Source organism: Salminus brasiliensis, chromosome 22, assembly GCF_030463535.1.
Source record: "Salminus brasiliensis chromosome 22, fSalBra1.hap2, whole genome shotgun sequence".
In the NCBI taxonomy this organism is placed as follows: Eukaryota; Metazoa; Chordata; class Actinopteri; order Characiformes; family Bryconidae; genus Salminus; species Salminus brasiliensis.
In genome coordinates this window covers 31508406-31529442 of record NC_132899.1, presented here as the reverse complement: position 1 = coordinate 31529442, position 21037 = coordinate 31508406, and the positions used below count along the sequence as shown (strand labels likewise).

Here is a 21037-nt window from a genome sequence, read left to right as displayed (position 1 = left end):
GCGAATCCGACCTGCCTGCTCACCCTATTGGCCACCTGTACAAGGGCAAAGGAAGACGGCTTCATTTACAACCTGTGGACCGTTTATAGGGGGAAAAAATTGCCTGCCATTTGACCTAACGAGAGTCCTCCGATACTTTCCGACCCCGGACTCTTACTGGAATAAGCCATTGCAAATGTTTATGTCAATGTTACAATGTTTCTGTAGCTCAGTTATCATGGCCGTGATACCTGAATCTTGAAATCTTGATCGCCACATTTAAAACCCAAGGCCTTCTGGATTCTGCTCATTTCATTTCATAGAGGTTATGCTAGATGTTTGTCTGATTATTACGGTATTGTTAGCGTCCCCAGTTGAAATACTCAGTGTTTGACTTGAAACCTGCGAAGAACCACAGAAGGAGAATATCCACCTGAAACCAAAGAAGGTTTATTTTACTGAAAATATCGATTCCAGACTTTTGAAGGGTGGCGTGAATGCGACAGAGAGGGCAAAGGCCATTCAAACAGAGATTGAATTTGCCAACGAGAGCAAGGCTTATAGGTGAGACGAGACGTTCCCTTCAGTATTGTTGTAATAACTTTCCGAGGAGGCCCAGTTCGTCCGTGGGAAATATGAAGTTGGCCTTAGTGATGCTGGAGAAGCTGAGTCACAGCGTTTGCTTAGGAGACGGTGTGCAATTACTGAGATGATGTGATTTTTATTTATTTATTTATTTATTTTTTGCAAGACCAGAAATAAACCCTGTGCATGTCTCCACAGGTGCCATTTTCGAGGAGAACGCCGTGAGGGATGATGAGGTCTTCCAGCTGGCCATCTCCGACCTCAGCCTCAATGATGACATTTTGCAGAGTGAGAAAATCACCCACTCCATAAAATTTATTGAGCCCAACAACCCCTTCCAGGCAGTGCAGGAAGGTAAGTGAATCATTGTTCTTAGCTTCATAAATCGATAGCCGTCCACTCGTCCTTAATGTTTGTTTGTCCTGAACCTGCGGTGAGCGGAGGGGAGGGGGTGGGCTTGGGGGGGGGCAGTTTGCTTTGAATGGCGTATGAGGTATGAGGATTTGTTTGCAGTTGAGATGAGGCTGTCGTTCAACTTGAGGAGAGGTAGATTCAGCGTTGCTTTTGGCATTGGTTTGAAGGCACACGATTGCCAAGAAGCTCAACAGTACACTGCTTTGCTTGTAACTATTCCTGCAATGTGCATGCGATGTATTTCCATGTGTGTCAAATGTAAAACAGGCCCCAAATGCGCCGCGATGCAACCCCAGAAGGGCCTTTCAGGGCGCGCATTGACAGGCAGGTGTTATTGCTTTCGGAGTGCAGCTCTCTTGTGCTCCAGTGTTTTCTGGGGAAAGAAAGCTAGGTGGAAGTATTGAGTCGAGCTGGACTCAATAGCAATTTTCCACATAATTGCAATCGGGCATGAGGCTGCCTTCAGCTGCGTCGTCAAACCAGAGTATTGTAAGGCACACAAAAAAAATAATATCTGAATGCTCCGATAGAACTTAATGACATGGGGATTGATGAAGTTGATGATGATGATGATGATGATGATGATGGTGATTACACTGAGAGATGTTCTGAGGCTGTTCTTTGTGCTCTCACAGCTATAGGGTGATGGGTTCGTCTCTTAGTTTTGAATGACACGCCACAGCCATCAGCCTGAGAAGACCACTGGAATATAGATCTGCTCTGTTTTCGACCACTCTTCTCCCTCTGATTTTAACTCTTCATCATATCATATTAAAAGGTGCATATTCAAAGTCCAACTCCAACAACTTTTTATTTTTATTTATTTTTTAATTCTTTTTATTTTTTTTACACGTTTAGAGAGTGGATGGGTGTCCCAGAGCTTAGGTTTCGACTTTAAGTAGAGAAAGTCCAATTCAATTGCTCATGGAAATTTGCCTATAATGTTTTTTTTTTTTTTTTGGGGGGGGGGGGGGGGGGGTTATCCTCTGAAATAGCCACTCTCTAACCTTCAACCTCCCTTTAGGGCTCTTTGTTGCTGTGCCTTTAAGACTGATATGTGAAAATAATCTTTGTTGGGTTACAGTCAGATTAAGATTTTTACCAGGAAACCATCAGAACTTTGCTGGGCTAGAGTCTGATTCAGACAGGATTCTGCCAGACTACAGTCAACGTCATACAAAACAGCAACCTCTCTATAGATTATTATGCCTACAAATGAATGGGTTACCATTGTTTTGTGATCGAATCAGATTCAGACAGGATTATGTCGGGCTACATTCGGATTCTATCGGACTACAGACAGACAGACTGACTTCATTGGACTTCTATCGGACTTTAGGCAGGATTCTGTCAGGCTACAGTCGGATTCAGGCAGGATTCTGTCAGGCTACAGTCGGATTCAGGCAGGATTCTGTCAGACTACAGTCGGATTCAGATAGGATTCTATCTGGCTTCAGGCAGGATTCTGTCAGGCTACAGTCGGATTCAGACAGGATTCTGTCGGGCAACAGTCAGATTCAGACAGGATTCTGTTGGGTTACAGTCGGATTCAGACAGAATTCTGTTGGGCAACAGTCGGATTCAGACAGGATAAAGTCAGATTTAGACAGGATTCTGGCGGGCAACAGTCGGATTTAGACAGGATTCTGGCGGGCAACAGTCGGATTTAGACAGGATTCTGGCGGGCAACAGTCGGATTCAGACAGGATTCTATCTGGCTACAGTCGGATTCTGGCGGGCTACAGTCGGATTCAGACAGGATTCTGTTGGGCTACAGTCAGATTCAGACAGGATTCTGGCGGGCTACAGTCGGATTCAGACAGGATTCTGTTGGGCTACAGTTGGATTCAGACAGGCTACAGTCGGATTCAGACAGGATTCTATCTGGCTACAGTCGGATTCTGGCGGGCTACAGTCGGATTCAGACAGGATTCTGTTGGGCTACAGTTGGATTCAGACAGGCTACAGTCGGATTCAGACAGGATTCTATCTGGCTACAGTCGGATTCTGGCAGGCAACAGTCGGATTTAGACAGGATTCTGGCAGGCAACAGTCGGATTTAGACAGGATTCTGGCGGGCAACAGTCGGATTTAGACAAGATTCTGGTGGGCAACAGTCGACAGTCGGATTCAGACAGGATTCTGGCGGGCTACAATCGGATTCAGACAGGATTCAGTTGGGCTACAGTCGGATTCTGTTCAGGCTACAGTCGGATTCAGACAGGATTCTGTCGAGCTACTGTCGAATTCTGTCGGGCTACAGTCGGATTCAGGTGGATTCTGGATTCTGTCTGGCTACAGTCGGATTCTGTCGGGCTACAGTCGGATTCAGAGAGATTCTGTCAGGCTATACTCGATTCTGTCGGGCTGCAATTGGACAGAACTTTGTAGCCCAGGAGAATCCTGTGTAATTCTGACTGTAGTAGTCAGGTTCAGACAAAACCTTTTTGAGCTACAGTTGGATTCAGACAGAACTTTGTTGGGTAACAGTCAGACTCAGACAGAACTTTGAGTTTCCATCAATATTTGCCCACTCATGGAGTGGGCAAATATTCTCTTTAAGAATTCCACCTGTTGTTCTGCTGTTGCAGGTTGAGAAGTGGGATTGAGGTCTGGTGATGTCTTGCTGGTCAGTAAAAGTGTACCACAAGAGTTCCACAATAGAAAGATTCGGATCTATGCAGACTAGAGCTGTTTTCGGTTTGGACGTGAAACACGAACTAAGCGAAGGGTGGACTGAAATGGACAGCCACTCTTAAGAGATGAGGTTTAATCATTACCTAACAGGATTGGCGCTGTCAATAAAAGGATGCATCACACCTATGTCTTGTCCAGGGATCTTACTAAAAAAAGCAGGTCAATTCCCCTGATCTGGTGCAGTATAGAGTTTTCGGTAATTCAGGCCCCCTTCTTTGCTTGAAATTGTCTCAGTAAGCTCAGTAAGTGCACAGAGAAAGCCATTGTGTCTCCTCAACTCTGCGTGACCCCTCGCAGGACGCAGGACATACGTCTGGATGCACAAGCCAAGCAAGGTCCCACAACAGTTCCACATTTTCCTTGCATGGCTGCGCTAGTGTAATAGTTCGACAGGGAACATGCAGCAGTGAGCAGGAGCCTTCTCAGGCTTCCAAATTCATCATCTCATTACCGATGATCCTGAACCCTCCACTGCACTACGCTGGTTGGGACTGTTTATGAGCACATTCATCACCGAGGTCAGACATCCTGTCCTGAACATGGATTATCTCTGGGTATGGATGGTCATTTAAAGCAGCTCAGCTAGACAGCCTGGAGTTTTATGGTGCCCTACATTAGACAGTTCTGCTTTTGCATGTCTGTGTATTACCGTTACTGTGATATCCCATATTCAGTATAACCTCAGGGAATCAGATATGGCAATGGGTAAACATTGGATACTGGTGCATAAACAAACTCAATGCACACTCTGATACACTGGAAAAGGAGACATCAATCTCTAAACAGCTACCATAAACACTCCAATCCACGGCAGACTAAAGACTGAATTGTGCTGGGCTATAGTTGGGCTCAGGCCAAAGTTTGCTGAGTTACAGCTGGATTAGAGAGAAATTTTTTCGGGTTGTGGTTGGATTAAGGCAACTGTAAGGCAACGGTTGGATTGAACTTTGTAGGGCTACAGTCAAAACGAAACCGAACTTTGTTGGATGACGTTTAGAATCAGACAAAACTTTTAAGGGCTACAGTCATGATCAGACAGACCTTTGTTCAGACTACAGTCGTAATCAGACAGAACTTTGTTGGGCTATAGTTAGGGTCAGACAGCAGTCCATTGGGAAAACAGATTCAGGCAGACATCTGTTGGGCTACAGTCGTAATCGGACAGAACAGGACTACAGTCAATATTAGACAGGACTTTGTTGGATGATAGTTAGAATCAGACAGAACTTTGTAGGGTTGCAGTCATAATCAAGCAACTGTGTAGGGCTACAGTCGTGATCAGACAGAACTTTGTAGGGCTACACTCGTAATCAGACAGAACGTTGTAGGGCTACAGTCAAAATGAGACAGAATTTCGTTGGATGACGTTAAGAATCAGACAGTACTTTGTAGGGTACCAGTTGTAATCAGACAGAACATTGTTGGACAACAGTCAGAATCAGACCTTGACGGATGACCGACAGAATGAGACAGAACGGACCACAGTTGGATTCAAACAGAAGTTTAATGGGGTACAATTGGATTTAGACAAATTTGTCCGGCTACAGTTGGATTCAGACCGATGTCTGTCAGGCTTCGGACAGACTGAGAGAGGCAACTGCTAGATTCAGACAGACATTTGTCTGGTTACTGTTGAGTTACAGCGGGCCTTGTAAAAATTAAGACCTTGCTGGGTGTGTTTACGGGTGTTGACTGACTCTGTTGTATTTGTGGAATTGGCTTTTTATAGAAAAATAAAAAGAAATGCCTCATGCAGTTTTTTAGTGGTCACGCAGGAGAAATCTGCCTCTCAGCTTCTTTCATTTCCCTCAGTACACAGGAATGCGTCTCCACGGCAGCATCACTTGAACGCAGGCCCAGGAGAGAATGGCACTGTGCAAGCCTTCACTGGGCTCTTTGTCGATTTTGGCACGCTGAGTCCATTCCATCGCATTCAGCCCCGGTCCAGCAGAGGCGCTTTCAGCGGCGATTGTCACCGTGTCAAAGCGTAACAGTAGCACGCATTGTCCATGAGCTCTTTTTAGGTTGGATTAGCTCAGACTCAGACTGAGTCATTTGAGGAAGTGAAAGGAACACTTTTTTTTTTTTTTTAAGCCCTTGACCGGAGATAGGAATCTGCCAGGTGGTCAACTCGAGGCATCGCAGGGATTCCGGCTGATTTTTCTTAAACTTCGCCCGAACTCAGCTCGTTCAGCTGGGTACAGGGTGATTGATCAAATATGCTACTTTCGAGGAAGTGCCTGAGGTCGTGAGAGGCTGGAGGCAACAAACTGTTCATTATTGTCAATGCTGGGCTTAGAGACGAGGCAATGTGGCTATAATTATACTGTTCCATGTGTGGTGTGTGTAAGTCTGTGTATGTGTGTATGTATGTGTATATATATTTTTCTAGCTTTCCAACACTATATATATATATATATATATATATATATATATATATATATATATATATATATATATATATATATATATATTAGTGTTGGAAAGCTAGAAAAATAGGCAAGCGTAAGAATCTGACACACAAATCTGACAAGAACCAAACTGTGACGACGGGTCAGAACATCTCCAAAAGATCAGGCAGGTCTTGTGGGATGTACCTGTCCCTGTATGCAGTAGTCAGTACCTACAAAAAGTGCTCCAAGGAAGGACAACCGGTGATCCAGTGACAGGGTCATGGGTGCCCAAGGCTCATTGATGCAAATCATGGAGGCCTTACCCACCTCACAACTAACAGTACTTAAAGATGCATCTGCTGGTAATGTCTTATAGGTGCCAGAAACTACAGGACAGCTCCTTTGGAGTCCATGCTTTAATGGGTCAGAGCTGTTTTGGTGGCATGAAGGGGACCTACATAATGTGTAAAGCAGGTGGTATTAATGTTACGGCTGATCGGTGTGATGATGTGGCCTTCATTCAGTGATAGGTTTATGAAAGCTCGCCGACTTTCATTGTAACAAGAAAAGGTAGGTCAGAAGGTCAATCAAAGTGTGATCAAGCAACCGGCCCAAGGTTCATACAGTCCCTCAGGGAGCGCCAAAAATTCAAGCTTTATGCTAACCAGAGTTTGTTGTTCTTTTCTCTGCCTTCACCCATATCTGTAGTTTTTTTATTTTTTTTTAGACTTGTAAAATCTTATCCCTCTGAGTAAAGCAAATTATAATGAGATATTAGATGATACATGGATGCAAATAAGAACTCGCGGGAGTGCACCGATTCATGGCTAATTAGTGGAAGGAGAGCGTGGGATTCCCTGTCTGTGAGGTTGTGCTTCAGGTTTTATTTCCAGCCCAATTTTCTGAATTCTTTAGAGTCACGATCAAAAGCTCCTGTTTCTTTGTGACCTTCGCTTTGCTCTTCTACGGACGTTTCACCCGCTGGTGCTCGTAGTAATGGTTCAGTAGCGCGTGGTTAATTTAAGGACTCTGGAACACCTCCCGCTGGGCCCGGAGCCTCACCTTGCTCGCCAAGCTTGGTGTTCAGCTGCTAAAGCGGGACGGGCACCAGCATGAACCTCTCTTTCTTGACTCTTTTCTCTCACATTTTAACACAAACTATCACCCTGGTAGTCAAATGTGACGTTGTGTGGATCTCAAGATGGATAGCATGCTCCAGGATGATCTCCATAAAGGCAAAGCGCAAAGGACTACAACAAATGGCAGCAGTTCCAGAAGGTGGTAGATAAGGTGTGTGAACTGATGAACTGAATTAAGTCAAATAAATTGAGAAACACAGGGTGTTTTATCTGAGGCACTGCTGGTGTGTGACAATCCTTTGCTAATGCTGCAAGCAAGACATGCCATACAACATCCCAGCAATGTTCTAAAGGTCTTGAACCACCGAGGCATGTAATTCCTAACCAAAGGGGCTGCTTTACTATACTGGAGCCATCGTCCCAGTTTCTAAATGGCTCAGCAGTCTAAGGCTCTATCACTATGGCCCGCGGGTCATGAGCTTGAATACCAAATCATGCTGCTTTGCCATCAGCAACTGGAGTCAGAGAGAGCACAATTGACCGTGCTCTTGCCATCTTGCCAGGTGGGTACATGGCGCTCTCTCCCCTCATAACTCTTAAGCGATGTTGGCCAGAACAGGCATCCGTTAGCTGGTGTGGTTGAGTTGGGGACCCTGCTCTTTCCTCTGAGCGTGTTGGCTGCCTGGCGATGCCGCCAGTTGGAGAATGCTCCTAGTGCTGAACCAGATTGGGAGAAAAATGGAAAATGTTTGACTAACAAATTTATAGAAAAAAAACACTTTCCTGAAACCTCTTAATGGATGTTTCTTTGGAGAACCATTGTTGCAAACGAGACAAGCATGAAGAACATTTTCAAGGTTTAAAAAACCTCCACATTATGTAAAGGTTTTCTAGAGAACATGTGAACTTGAATCCAAATTTTGCACGGAGTAAAAATTCAAAAGGTTCTTTACATTCACACCTTTACACTTTACTCTACACTCTTTTTCAAACATAGAGAATCTTCAGCGGGCCAGAGGTCCTGATTGACTTCATGCTCTATGTACCGGTAGAAGGTTGAAATTAGGTTTAGGTTTTTCACTCTCTGGAATCAACTGACCAAAAACCTTTGAGGTGGTACTGGTCACTAATGATCAGTTGAATTGATGGGCGAAGATGGACACCTGAATCGTGCAGCTTGAGAGCCAAAACCTCTTTGGTGTCCAAGCCTCTCACAGGGTCTCATAACCACCTCATAGCCGCTGTCTGTGACTGAATTGCCGCTACATCGGACCTTCAGCGCACGTCCAGCACAAACAAATCAGGCCAATTAACCTCTAGTCCACACTAGTGGTGTGGCTGCCAAATGGCCAGACTCATGTGGAAAAACAGTTGTTTTACCCCAGCTCCAGAGCACTCTCCTCCTCCTCCTCCTCCTCCTCGTCCTCTGGCTGGAGGCTTTCTTTTGTTGGCGCCTTCAATTAAATTATCAGAAGCTGCGGCGTAATTTGAGCTTGAGGCGCAAATAATTCTCTGGGGCCGCTTGTCCATCAACGCTTATGGTGGCGGCTTCATTATGGGGTCCGGCGCTGGAGCTCAGCGAGTCTGGAATCTCCTGACTGATTAAGATGTTCATAATTAATCTCTGTATCACTAGGCCAATCAGTAGAAGAATAGAAAGGGCTGATGTGATGCGTTTGACGTTCCATTTGAATTCTTGTACTTCATTTTGGTGGTTCAGACAAAGATCTGCATGTCAATTGCTGTTCATTTTTTACTTTCGTTGGAGCTTGAGCTGGAAAGAAAAGCTGAGCACAGAAAAATACCAAAGCTTAGGAAATTTGGCGGGGGATGTAAATTTCTGGCCTCACAGTGATTCATAAAATTCTTAAAGATTCTTAAATAAAAAAAAATTAACAAACAAAAAAGGTTTTCCATAACTTGCCTTCATTTTTACCCAATTTACTCCTCTCCAATAACCCAACCCGATTGTTGGTACTTTGCTCAATGACATGCAATGCTCCCGACACTGGAAGCCATTGCAACATCTCCAACGGGCAATGGAGGAAAGCGATGGATACCAGGCAGTGGTGGCCGGCTGCCTAGTATGTGGCAAGAGAGAGCCAATTGTGCTCTCTCAGGCTCTGGCTGCTGATGGTACGTGGAACAAAGAGGTTCTTTCCACTGCTCAAGTACTGACCAAGAGGTCTGGGAAAGTTTTACACTGGATTCTACAGCCACCTACTGCCGGAAGTCCTAAAAAACATAACTGGCATCCCTATATATGGTCAAGTATGGGAAGCTTGTACACCAGTAGTTAGGACTGAAGAAAATGGTCGGGTACTAGGCAGTGTTGGCCAGCTTAACACTGAAGTCATATGGGGAGAGAGAGAGCCACCTACCCACCCGGAGAGAGCAAGGCCAATTAGCTGCTGATGGCAGGCAGCATGACCAACTGTTGCTAGTTATAGTCTAAAAACAGCCTTGCCATCCATGCAACAGACTATGGTTTGATTCTCCCTCATAGGTGGGCACATCATGCTACAGTAATAAGAGTCCTTGGGCAAACTTCATATGCAGACCACGGAAATTCGACCTGGACCCAGGTGTGGTCCGCACTAGCAAACTAAAGATTAGGTCTGCAATGTGGGCCATGATGCTCAGTCCAAACATCTGCACATTTCAGATGTAATGTATAGACATGTAATGTCAGTAATGACTTGCCTGTGTGACCAAACATGTTTAAGAACATCTCAGCTTCTCATAGGGAATCCTATCAGAAACCTACCGACTCTTCCAGGTGGTACTTTTTTGTAAGACGATGTTGTGTTATGTCCACAGGATTTGGCAGACGATCTTATGCAGAGTGACTCTCACTGTAGTCATGTTACAGAGGTGGGTGAAGGCAGTGGTTAGGAGCGTTGCCCAGGGATTCTTAACAGTATAGTAACAGCAAATGCTGGTGTGAATTCAGTGTGAAATCCTGGGCATTCTATATCATTTAGAAATTCAGGCTAGACACATTTGTTAGATCCCCAAAAAGAAGACATGTCTGGGAAATGGAGGATGTATGACCACCTTAGTTAGGAAGAGAACAGTGTGCCTAGCCCTGCAGCGGTGCCTTTATGGCTAGTATCTTGTTTATATGCCGTACAAATACAGCAATTTAGTTTTAAGTCTTCAAATTTCACATTTTCATGTAGTTTATTCGCTTCACTTTTGGTTTATGGTGGCCATAATATTCCAAAATTGATGTAGCTGAACCTACCCTACAGCACTGTTGCAGCATTTTTACACCCCTAGCGACAACATCCCAGCTTATTCCGCACATCCGACTGCGGGCGGTGAAGCTGACATGGAGGCAGAGGGGAGATTGTGTTTGGAGATTGATCTCTCTCTCTCTCTCTCTCTCTCTCTCTTTCTCTCTATGCTGATCCAACTGTAAAGACTGAGCCTCAGCACCTTCCCCCACCATGCCTGTCTCGCTCACCCTGGCCAGCTCCAGCTTTATGAGGAAGGAAACAATCCGGGTGATTAATTACCGAGAGGAAGCTCCAGCTCATCTGTATGCAGCCTGGGTATCCGTCTGGACGCTGATTATCACTTAGCACGGAGTCTTAAAACACATGTGTTTTAATATTGCATTCAGCCAGGCTCAGCCTACAAAGACTTACACCTGTGTGACGTATGAGACAGACTAGCCTGGGTATAAGCGGCAGAATTGCAAGAATTTTGAATACGGTGGACTGAGAAAAAGTGATGCTATCAGGACGACTGTGAGGCCGACAGTCCCAAAAGGCAGATGTTCTTCTGTCCAGCTAATAGTTAATAAACAGAAATAACAGGAATCGTGATTGTAATTAGGCACCTGCACACAAATGGGAGTCAGATTCTTGCAGGTAAATTCGGAATTCACCACCATACTTGTACAATTGTCTGTGTTGGATTGTCTGATTGCGATTGGTCTGAATCCTGACAATGTTTTTCCCTCAAAGGTTTGGATTCGGAAGTCCCAAAAACCATAACTGGCTTCCCTATAAATGGCCTCAGTAAGATGAAGCATGATGTCACCTGGCTAATGCAGCTAACACGTATTGGAAGTGAATCCTCCACAAATTAACACTGGAGCTAAGAGGCTAACATAGCTAATAAATAATGGAAACATATGACGAGTTAGCTCTGGCGCTACGAATTAGCTAATGTAGCTAACATGTAATGAGGGCTTATAGTCCACCAGTTAGCACTAGAGCTAATAAGGCTAATGTAGCTAACAAATAATAAAAAAAACATCACACCCCAGGTCTACGCCATGAATTAGCATCATGCTAACTGCATGTCTAAATCATCTCACCCACTCTTTGTAGGGTGGTCCACCCTTTGCTCTATCGTGATGCCACCAGGCTAATGCAGCTAACACTTATTAGAAGCTTAAACTCCACAAATTAACACTGGAGCTAAAAGGCTAGTGTAGCTAATGTGTAAAAGAAACATGTAACACCAATTAGCACTGATGCTACAAATTAGCTAATGAAGCTAACATGTAATGTGGGCTTGTATGCCACTTAGCACTCAGGAACCAGACGTTTGAGCTGGAAGGGCAGAGCTAGAAGATTCCAAGACATGATATCCAAGAAGGATGTGCTTTTTGTTATTATCATTATCATCATGATCATCCATCACAGGTGTGGTGGTGGTAATAAACCGAGTGCTAATAATATTGATGTAAACCTGAGCCACCGGGGTTCCAAGAGCGTTCCTGGCATGGCTGCCGCACCATGTCCAACCCATTAAAATGCGCTGGATGGCGGATGCAAGGATGGTGGGGGGGGGCGGGATGGAAGACATGGTGAGGCCGATAAAAGCCGCTGCGGGGCACCTGAGATACGGAGGCTGTGTCTGACAGCCAGAGTGATGGCTCCTGCTGCCCGAGCCCGGTGGGTAACTTAACGGCCAGTGCTGCACAGATACCCATGATGCACCGTTTGTTTACCGGCTTAACTTCAAACTCGCCTCTCCACATCCACTCATGATGCTCATGCACCTCCTTCTTGCACCTCTTACCAGTTAGCACTGGAGCTATGAGGCTAATGCAGCTGATGGGTAATGGTAACATATGCCATTAGTTAGCACTGGAGCTACAAGGCTAATGCAGCTAATAAGTAATAGAAGCTTATTCACCATCCCTAGCACTGGATCTGTGAGACTAATCTAGTTAATAAGGAATGATAACATGTCATTATTTAGCACTGGGGCTACAAGGATAATGCAGCTAATAAGTAATAGCACAATAAGCCACCAATTAGCACTAGAGCCACAAAGCTAATGCTCCTCCTCCTTGCACCTCCTAGTGTAGCTAATGAGTAATGAAAGCTTTTGCACTACCAATTAGCATGGTGCTAACTCCAGGCCCAAACCATCACACACTCTCCTCCAACCATATTCATCCATATTCAGTAATCTTTATTAGACTTGTTAAAGTTGTTTCCGACACTGTGGAACATGAAAAATACCCGAAGCCTTCATGCTGTCCACATGTTTGGCCTCTGAAGTTAGCTTCTTTAGTTTTGAACTGGAGCTGTAAGGCTAATGTAGCTAACAAGCAATGGATAGCACTGGTGCTAACTGCAGGCCTAAACCATCCCACATTATCCTGAAACTGCATGAAGACTTCTATAGAAGTTGAAGTATCAACTTAAGCAAAAAGTAAAAGTACTGGTTTCAAAACCACTTCAAGTAGAAAAGTAAAAGTAATAAAAGGAAAAAAAAGGCCAGAAGCTTAGACCCGCGCCACAGGTGTTCCACTCAAGTTCTCTTGAGTCTCTGCCACAGATGTCTTCATACTAGGCTACATATGTCTGCTGTGGGCTTGCTGGAGTGTGACGTGACGTGTGCAGGTGCGATGGATTGCAAACCAACAGGGTGTCAGAACGGTAGATGTTTATACTTCTCATCCAACCATGATCAAATTCACACTTTCTGGATGTCGCAATTTATCTGGATAGGGTTTTTGTTTTGTTGTTTTTTTTGTTTTGTTTTTTTAATGATGATGAGCCGGAATAAAAAAACGAAAATTAAATGGGAGTAACGAGGATATTTTTAAAATTCAAGGAATAGAAAGTTTGTTACTTGACACCTTTGCTTATATATTTGCTTACATGGTTTCAGACGCTGTGGGATGCTTGTGTGGGAACTGAGAAACCTTGCTTTGTGGTACGTCTCCCTGGTTGGTTGACTAACCGCACTGATTGCTGGAGCTAGTTCAAGTTAACCCACCAGCCTATGGCATTCTGAATGAAATGAATTGGTTCAATCCAAATTAGTCATCAAATCAAACACTTTAAAAGAAGCAAAACCAGACAATTGATCAGACCTCCCATCAGAATAATTTTGGTGCAGGTGCGGTACCTCCAGAGTTGTTTCCCCAGCAGTAGCCAAAGCCTGTCTCCAACCGTACAGTTAAACACTGCTTTTTATTACAGAACTGAAGCCATTTCTTTAACGTTATCAGATCAGATTTTGTCCTGATTGAACTTAATCTCTAAACCCGGCTCGTTTAGAGGATGTAATCCCATCTGGAAGCCGAAAATCCAATTCTTTATTTTTTTTGGCTGGGAGTCGATCTCAGGTAACGCAGAGCTTTTAAAATCAAGACCAGCGCTCATTAAAAATGGCTCAGTGCTCACAGTTCATGGTTCACATGCTATTTGTTCTTAACTTGCTGTAGCGCGGCAGTTTTTTTGTGCTCTCCCGCTGACAGAAAAGACCGCAGAACAGGATCGCATGGCCGCCTTAAGAGCACACCCGCCAGCCTAAAGAGTCCCAGAGGACCCCTAGCTCTTATTGAGCGACCATTGAAACCCTGAAACATGGTGCCATTTTGCAGGAAACACACTTAAATGTCAAGGAGACTTCAACGGGTCCAGTCATCTCTCAGGGAAACCCTGGCTTGATCGCGGCACAAAGGTGTTCTTTATCCCCGCCTGCAGCTAAAAATAACCTGAGATGGAGACACGTTATGTCTGGACGGATGTTATTGTTTTGTGTTTGTGCCTAATTTGGCCAGCCGCGACCCTAAACGATCCCAGTGCATACGACTACAGTAATTAGTAGAGTCAAGGGGAGTCATAAAAGCTCACTGCTTTATTTCTTCCTCTTCTTCATTTTCTTTTTTTATGTTTTTTTTTAGTTGTGGTCTCTCAGTGGAGATCCAGAAATAACTGCCTCATTAACTCTTGGCTTTAAATATTTGTGAAGTGTGTTCTGTTGTTTTGAGTGGAAACATCTGAATTGCAAGCCAATGCTTGTACTACCAGCAGCAATTAGGAGGGCATGGGCCCATTAGTAGTGTCAAATGAGATACACGACGCTGTAAAAATAGGCAGAATTCACCTGTTTTTGCAGAAACGGCTTGTTTACAGTAGTTAAACGTGAAGTTGCGCGGTTGTTTGAGATGCAAAAAGTGGGCGGACGAATCAGCCCAAAGCAAAAGAGAGCTGTCAAACAGGCCAATTCCAAAACCCCAAGACTGTTACATCACAGAATTGGCTTGCTATATTCCCACCTCCAAAAAGTATGCAAATCCCGCCCACTGAAAAAAAGCTCAAGGCTAAATGCAACAGCTGCTTTGGGATAAAAGCTAACGCTAGCCAACTGGTCAGAGGCAAATCATGGGGAAGCCTACAAAGCTCCCTGTCCATATGTCAAATGAGAGAACTGGGTGCTAGCCAGATGCTAGGCCAAAAGCTAACCCTAGTGGCCTTTCTACCATGTTTGCAGCTGGCTTACTGCACACAAGGCCGTCTAAACACTGAGAGGACACAGAGAGGACAGCGGATATCTGGTAAGACAAAATGTTCTTGTTGCCGTCTTAAAAGCTATGTTTGGCCAGGCTAGGCTAGGCTACTATGATCCTCAAACATGCATTCTTTAAATCCGATGGGAAGTTAGCAGGCTATTCTACTATTCTAAGGACATCTAAAACAGCCCTGAGGAAGTGTGAACGTTCCCAGCCGTCTAGTGAGGAATTTCACTGTGGTTGCCGCTGTAATCCTCCATGTCCTCAGAGAAGCTGCCGGCAATACTTCCAGTGCTTCAAAACAAGCGTGTCATACGTCGCAGGCAGTTTTACGGCTGATAGGATTTAAAGATCAGCTCGGGTTAGCCTTGATTTAATCAGCCGACTCCTCAAAAAAAGAACATCGGCAATTTGGCGGAATGTGATTACGGGCCCTGGTTTTGAGAAAACCACTTCGCTTTTAGGGGAAGAGGCTCGATTTCCAGTTACGTCGTGGTCGCCTCTCTTTTGGCTGGTCAGGGCTGACGCCAGGGCTGATACCAGGGTTTCGTGCCGGAGCTCGGGGCTAACAGTTCACTCTATTAGCGATGCGGTATGCAGCCCTGCGCTTTTCACATCTTTTCCCCCCCTGAGGCTCCGCTATCGTGTAGCATTTGTGATGTGGGAGGCAACAAGCGCACACTGTCACAAACAATGCACAATTCTCCGGTAGCGTAGCCTCCGAGCTTGGCCTCGCGTTATACAGCACTTAGTCAGCTAGCGCTAAGTCAGCCTCAAAGTGACTAACTAATTGCTACCGCGGTGCCTTTTTCCTTTTTCTGTCATGGGGGTCCATCGAGGCCACAGTCTGCTAAGCCTTTAGTTACTGATATCCAGGCGGCAGAGCGGATGACTCAGGAGATTTAGCTAAAGCAGCTAGCCTCACTGAGAGGACAAGCCGCTCGGCCTGTATCTTGCGAACGCTCATCTGCTTGACTGGTTGCGGCGGGCCATTTTACAGGGGCCATTATGGCAGAATGGGGTCACGAGAGAGGTATGAAGGGGGAAATTTAATGATGAGCAGCTGATAGACACTGGAATACGAGGTCCGCAGATGTGCATCTGCATTTCTGATGGAGGCAGAGAGAAGGTGAGAGAGAAAGAGAGAGCTCTTCAGAATTTCACCTTGGGCTGCTTAAAGGCTGCAAAGGCCTGTGTTGTCTTTTCCCTCGCCTCTTCTCTCTGGTGAGAAACCTCTCGAAAACCTTCTTTCTTTTACTTGCTGCTCTTCAGTTACTTGGGCCTGTCAGCGTTCCGCAGATGCCACTCTTTGAGAATGTGATTTTTTTTCTTTTTCTTGCTGCAACAGAGATGCAATTAGATGCGTAAGGCATTGAAAAAATTGAGTAGAAACACAAACATACAGGTTGAACGCTTGAACGCGTGATGAAGGTGCTAAGAATATCTTGTGGAAATTACAGCTATGGTGAAGCAGCCAAATGCATCCAATTATCAGGTGCACGGCCTCATCGTTAAATGTTGCAATTAAGGGGCCAATATTCTCGTCACACCGTTGAATAGCTATTAGTGGCATCTCCATAGCTTTTGTGAGTGCATGCACATGGCAGGGCACCCTACTCCTGCAAAATCCTTACCGTAGATGACTGCAATGGGAATGTAAATTAAATTAGCATAATTACAAAGGTGTACAGATGAGAAAAATGGACGCGTAGTGCCGTGGCTATCAGAACCTTTTGCCTCTTTCAAGGTTGTGGCGAATGGCTCGTGAATTGGCCCCCCTCTGACCACTCACACTTTTAGTTCATTCCCTACACCCCCCCCCCTCCCAAGGTTCCTCTGGAGTGTTTTTTCCTCGACCCAGTTTATGCTAACGATGCTGATTTGCATAGTAAAACGCCTAATGTCAAGTCGTTTGAGACGCTGGCCTTGATTTCTGAAACCAAGCGTCTCTTTCTCTCTCTTCCAGCTAGCGGGTGCGTTTTTTCCCTGCTTTATTTACTTATTTATTTATTAAGTTTTTTCGAGGAGGGCGAGGGACCCACTTTCTCTTGATTACATTCATGTGCCGCACATTAGCAGCTTGCCACTCGGCTAGCAGAGAGCGGCTCTGTCATTGTCGTGATTAGCAGCTGAAGGATTTTATTTGGCCTCTGTGCTTTTCAATTACTGTTTCTAGTGTGCCTTTTGTTAGTGGCGCGCGAGCAAAGCGTCAAGTGATGCTTGATGTGTTTGCTACATTGCGCAGATGGGACCGTTGTCATTAGCATGTTGCTGAGTAATTTGGCCCGTTGTCTTTATGAAAATATTGCCTGATTTTGACTCCTGAGTGCCTCCCATGAGTTTGTGCATCTGAATCTATCTGTTCCGTACCAGCGCCAGCCCAAAATGCAGCGATCAGGCTGGATTATGGTTGTGTAATGTATTGATTAGCTCTCCATTCATTATTTGGTGGTTCTGACAATAGGAAATAGGCTGTGAATTGATAAGAACCTGGTGGCCAAGATACTGTCATAGCAGCGCTGGGTGAAGGGTAGTCCTTTAGTAGTACTTTACACAGTTTATCAGAAGAAAAAGGTTCCTTAAAGGTTCCTCAAAGCACCTTAAGAGGTTCCTCCACAGTTTCAAACTGAAAACCTCCAAAAGTTTCTCAAGGATCTTATTATTTTAATGGAATGTAGACTCTTACTGGTGTAGGGTGGTGTGCTTGCTGGAGAATTGAGCCCTAGCCTGTGGAGAAGGTTACCCAGTACACAAGAGGAAGCGGTGCCTCAATGGTTAGTTCACCAGATTATTGACGACTAGATTTTGGGTTTGATATCCAGGTTAGCCAAGCTGCTGCTGTTGGACCCTTAAGCAAGGACCTTAACCCTCTCTGCTCCCTGGGTGTTATGACAGAGGCCACCCCTCATTGATTGCTTAATGGCGTAGGCCAAATTCCATCTGTGTCCAACACACATGGCGAATGTGGTTGTCTTTCTTTTTGTCTACGCTACACCAACCACTGCAGGGGTCCATAATAATGTAAATGTGTAAAGGAGGGTTTTTGTAGTTTTTTGCAGCAGATGAGGATAATGTGACAATTTCCGTATGCAGCACCAGCCAACTATCTGCTTCAATAAATCTTATGGGAATCAATGTAGTCAAGAATAAATGTGTCCACCCCCATATAAGTGCACTGAGTGTGTCAAACCGCAAGCCATAGGCAGTGTCCATACTTTGTCTGCATGATTCCTTTACATCTTCCGGTTGCACTGGTTATAGAGTTTGACAAATAAGAGGTGCCATTAAGCATGTATGTACTGTGTCCATATGCACTTGTCCTATAAATAATGCAGAGAAAGCTGAGCCGGCCTCCTCGGGGATCCACTTTCAAGAACACAGATCCGCGAGGAAACTCTTCGTAATGAGGGGGAACATGCATATTCATCGCTGTAGTACTTGTTGAGCCCACGCATATTGATACCAGGGCATTAAGAGAGGAATGGGGAAAGGGTTGCGATCCCTGTTCATTTCAAACCATGAAATATCCTTACCACCTACGCCCAATGATCAAAAAAGACAAAAACAGTTATTTGGTGGATGACTGATCGTATCACTGTCTATGGACTTCTTCCACCTGCGAATGTTGCAACGCATTTTGACCCAAGAAGATCTGTGCTGTGAAATGCTCCCGTTGGTTTGTTTAGAAACGTTCCCACTCCTGAGTGCTGAGGTCTTGGAGGTCCTGATATTACCATTTGAAAGCAGACGTCTAGAGAGAGCACCACAGACAGGTCATGTTTACCTTTAGAGTTGTGGGCATGAGAATCCCTATAGATGACGGTAGCCAAGAAAGATGAACCACAGACCTGAAATAAACTCTTTCCATCTCTTAGAGGAGGAAAAAAAGGAAGCAGTTCCAGTCCATCTATTCCTTGTACAATCTGTTTTTTTTTACCTTTCAAAGAACGGAGCCCAAAAATAAGTTAGTAAGCAAAAGGGGAAGAAAAGATGCCTCTCTAATCTAGAAAGGTTCTTTTTTTGGCCTTGGAGGGGCAACTGTCTCTGTAAAAACTTAATCCTCTCAATTCGAGCTGGCTGTCCTCTAAGCTGCGAATATGAGATTTCCTTTTATTTTCCAAATCCCGCTAACAGCGACAGGAAATGGGCTGAAGGATGAATGTCAAAAAAGGTACGATAACAAAGGATGATTACTAGGCTCGCTGGAACGGAACACATTTTCAGCGTCCAAAAAATAAACAGCGAAGCAAGCCGGTTCTCGGGAACACAATGCCTCCATCTTCAGAAAGTGGTTGCATGTTGTTCCTCTCAGATCCGCAGCGACCCAATGAATTTTAAATGCCAGGTTCTTTAGGACCTTTGGAAAGAAAGAAGTTGGAGTTATCGATCCGGATCTGTCTAGCGATTTCTGTCCATTTATTTGAAGCCCCTGGGAACACATTCTGATGTATATTTCATTCTTATTTTTTTATAACCTAAACTCGGATGTTCAGTGAAGCGTTCAGCAAAGTTTAGCTAGAAAACACAAAGCAGAAATCTGATAAAGCACTCCTCACAAATTCTAAAAAATACACTCACACCTCACACCTCTTTGAGAATGCTCTGAAAGTACGTGACTGACAGCTCTCCATCATCGACGAATCAAAATTTGTATACGTAACCATGGCAACACATGCAAAATTGAGACACAGAGTGATTGAGTCCCGTAGCTCTCCTCCAATACTTAAGAAACCAGCAGACGCCTCTTTTGGAACTGCCACCAATGCGACATTTCTCAGCAGCTGACATGATTGAAAGAGAGCTGCAGGTCCTTAGCTATGCCGTAGACGCCTGTGCCGGCCAACAACACTTAGGAATGATGAGGGGAGAGAGCGCCACCTACCCACCCAGAGACAGCACAGCCAATTGTGCTCTCTCAGGCTCTGGCCACTGTTTGCAAAAGGCATCTGTGCTGGTTGGGTGTGGTACATGTGGGTGACAGGCTGCATATCTGTGATACTGAGGTGATGGGTGCCTGACCTGTGGAGTGACAGGGGCAGCCACTCCCCTAGTCACTGCTCAAGCTTTACCTTACCAGCTTTAGCTTTAGCTCTCCTGGTTGCTCAGACTCAAAGAGAGGGCAATGCCATGTTAGCCTTGTAATTGGTCAGGGGTATGCGGACGTAAACCTGTCCCCCTTTAGGACCGCCCATTCTATTTGGTGAGGAGAGCAATACTGGTGAAGTACAGGAGACATTTATTAGACTTAAGGAAGATCTTCATAAGACACACTTTGTACATTTACCCTGGGGGCTCTCAAGAGCCAGATTCACTTAATTAGTTAGAAAGAAAACTCCGGTTTAGATTCCAAGGGGCTTTTTTGTGTACAGTAAACAAAACATGCTGGTTGCTACAGACTTACTTAGGCAGTGTTGGTTCCTCAAATTGGTGGATACTCTCAGCCATGTCGGTCATGTTCTTCCTTCCCTACCTGCCTAATGAGCAAATTGGATCTTCAGTAGGCCATGTATCAATGATTATTTGAGCTGTTTGTCTGAAGAGAGGCGTCCCTCCGTCCATTTCTTCCGATTGTCCTCTTGGCAAGAGCCATTTATTGAGGCCCTTTGTGTGGTTGACATGGCAACGGATCTGTGGTGCAGGAGCACTGCGCTCAGCACCTGTAGAGCTCCAAGCATCTTCCTCTCTTGATGATGTGAGATGATGTGAGGGCGAGGGCTGGATCAGCACATAAGTGGAAAAGGTCAAAGGCCACTGGATGATAGTGGTGGTTATATGGTGATGCATAAAAGGGAGAAAGACAGAAAGACAGAACTTGGTTGAAGGGTTGATGGTACGCAATGTTCAAAAACATCAAAAGGACCATATAATGGTGTGCACTTGAACGGTTACGTTTAAGGATGTCTTGATCTGGGCCAATACAGGCATATTTTAATGGATCGGGTACGGGCTATTTTAATCCCAATCCAGTTCTAAGTCTTTGTTCCAACCACAGTGTTCAAAGCGCCATCTGGTGTCCTCAAGGTGCCATTAACAGATATTATCCCCAGCTGGCTGCAGCAGCAGTGCAGACGTTCTCAGAAGGATGTTTCACAGGCGGGAGAACCGGAGAACCGTTC

General features: G+C 44.9%; 1 protein-coding gene across 3 annotated transcripts in view; it reads left to right on the top strand.

Annotated features, from left to right (window-relative positions):
* Nucleotides 1–21037, top strand: part of grid1b (glutamate receptor, ionotropic, delta 1b) — a 352786-nt gene that overhangs the window by 4490 nt on the left and 327259 nt on the right. For all 3 annotated transcript variants that reach the window (XM_072666603.1, XM_072666604.1, XM_072666605.1), the window contains exon 2: nt 763–918. In XM_072666603.1, the coding sequence (XP_072522704.1) occupies nt 763–918 (156 nt within the window). The remainder of the gene's footprint in view (nt 1–762; nt 919–21037) is intronic.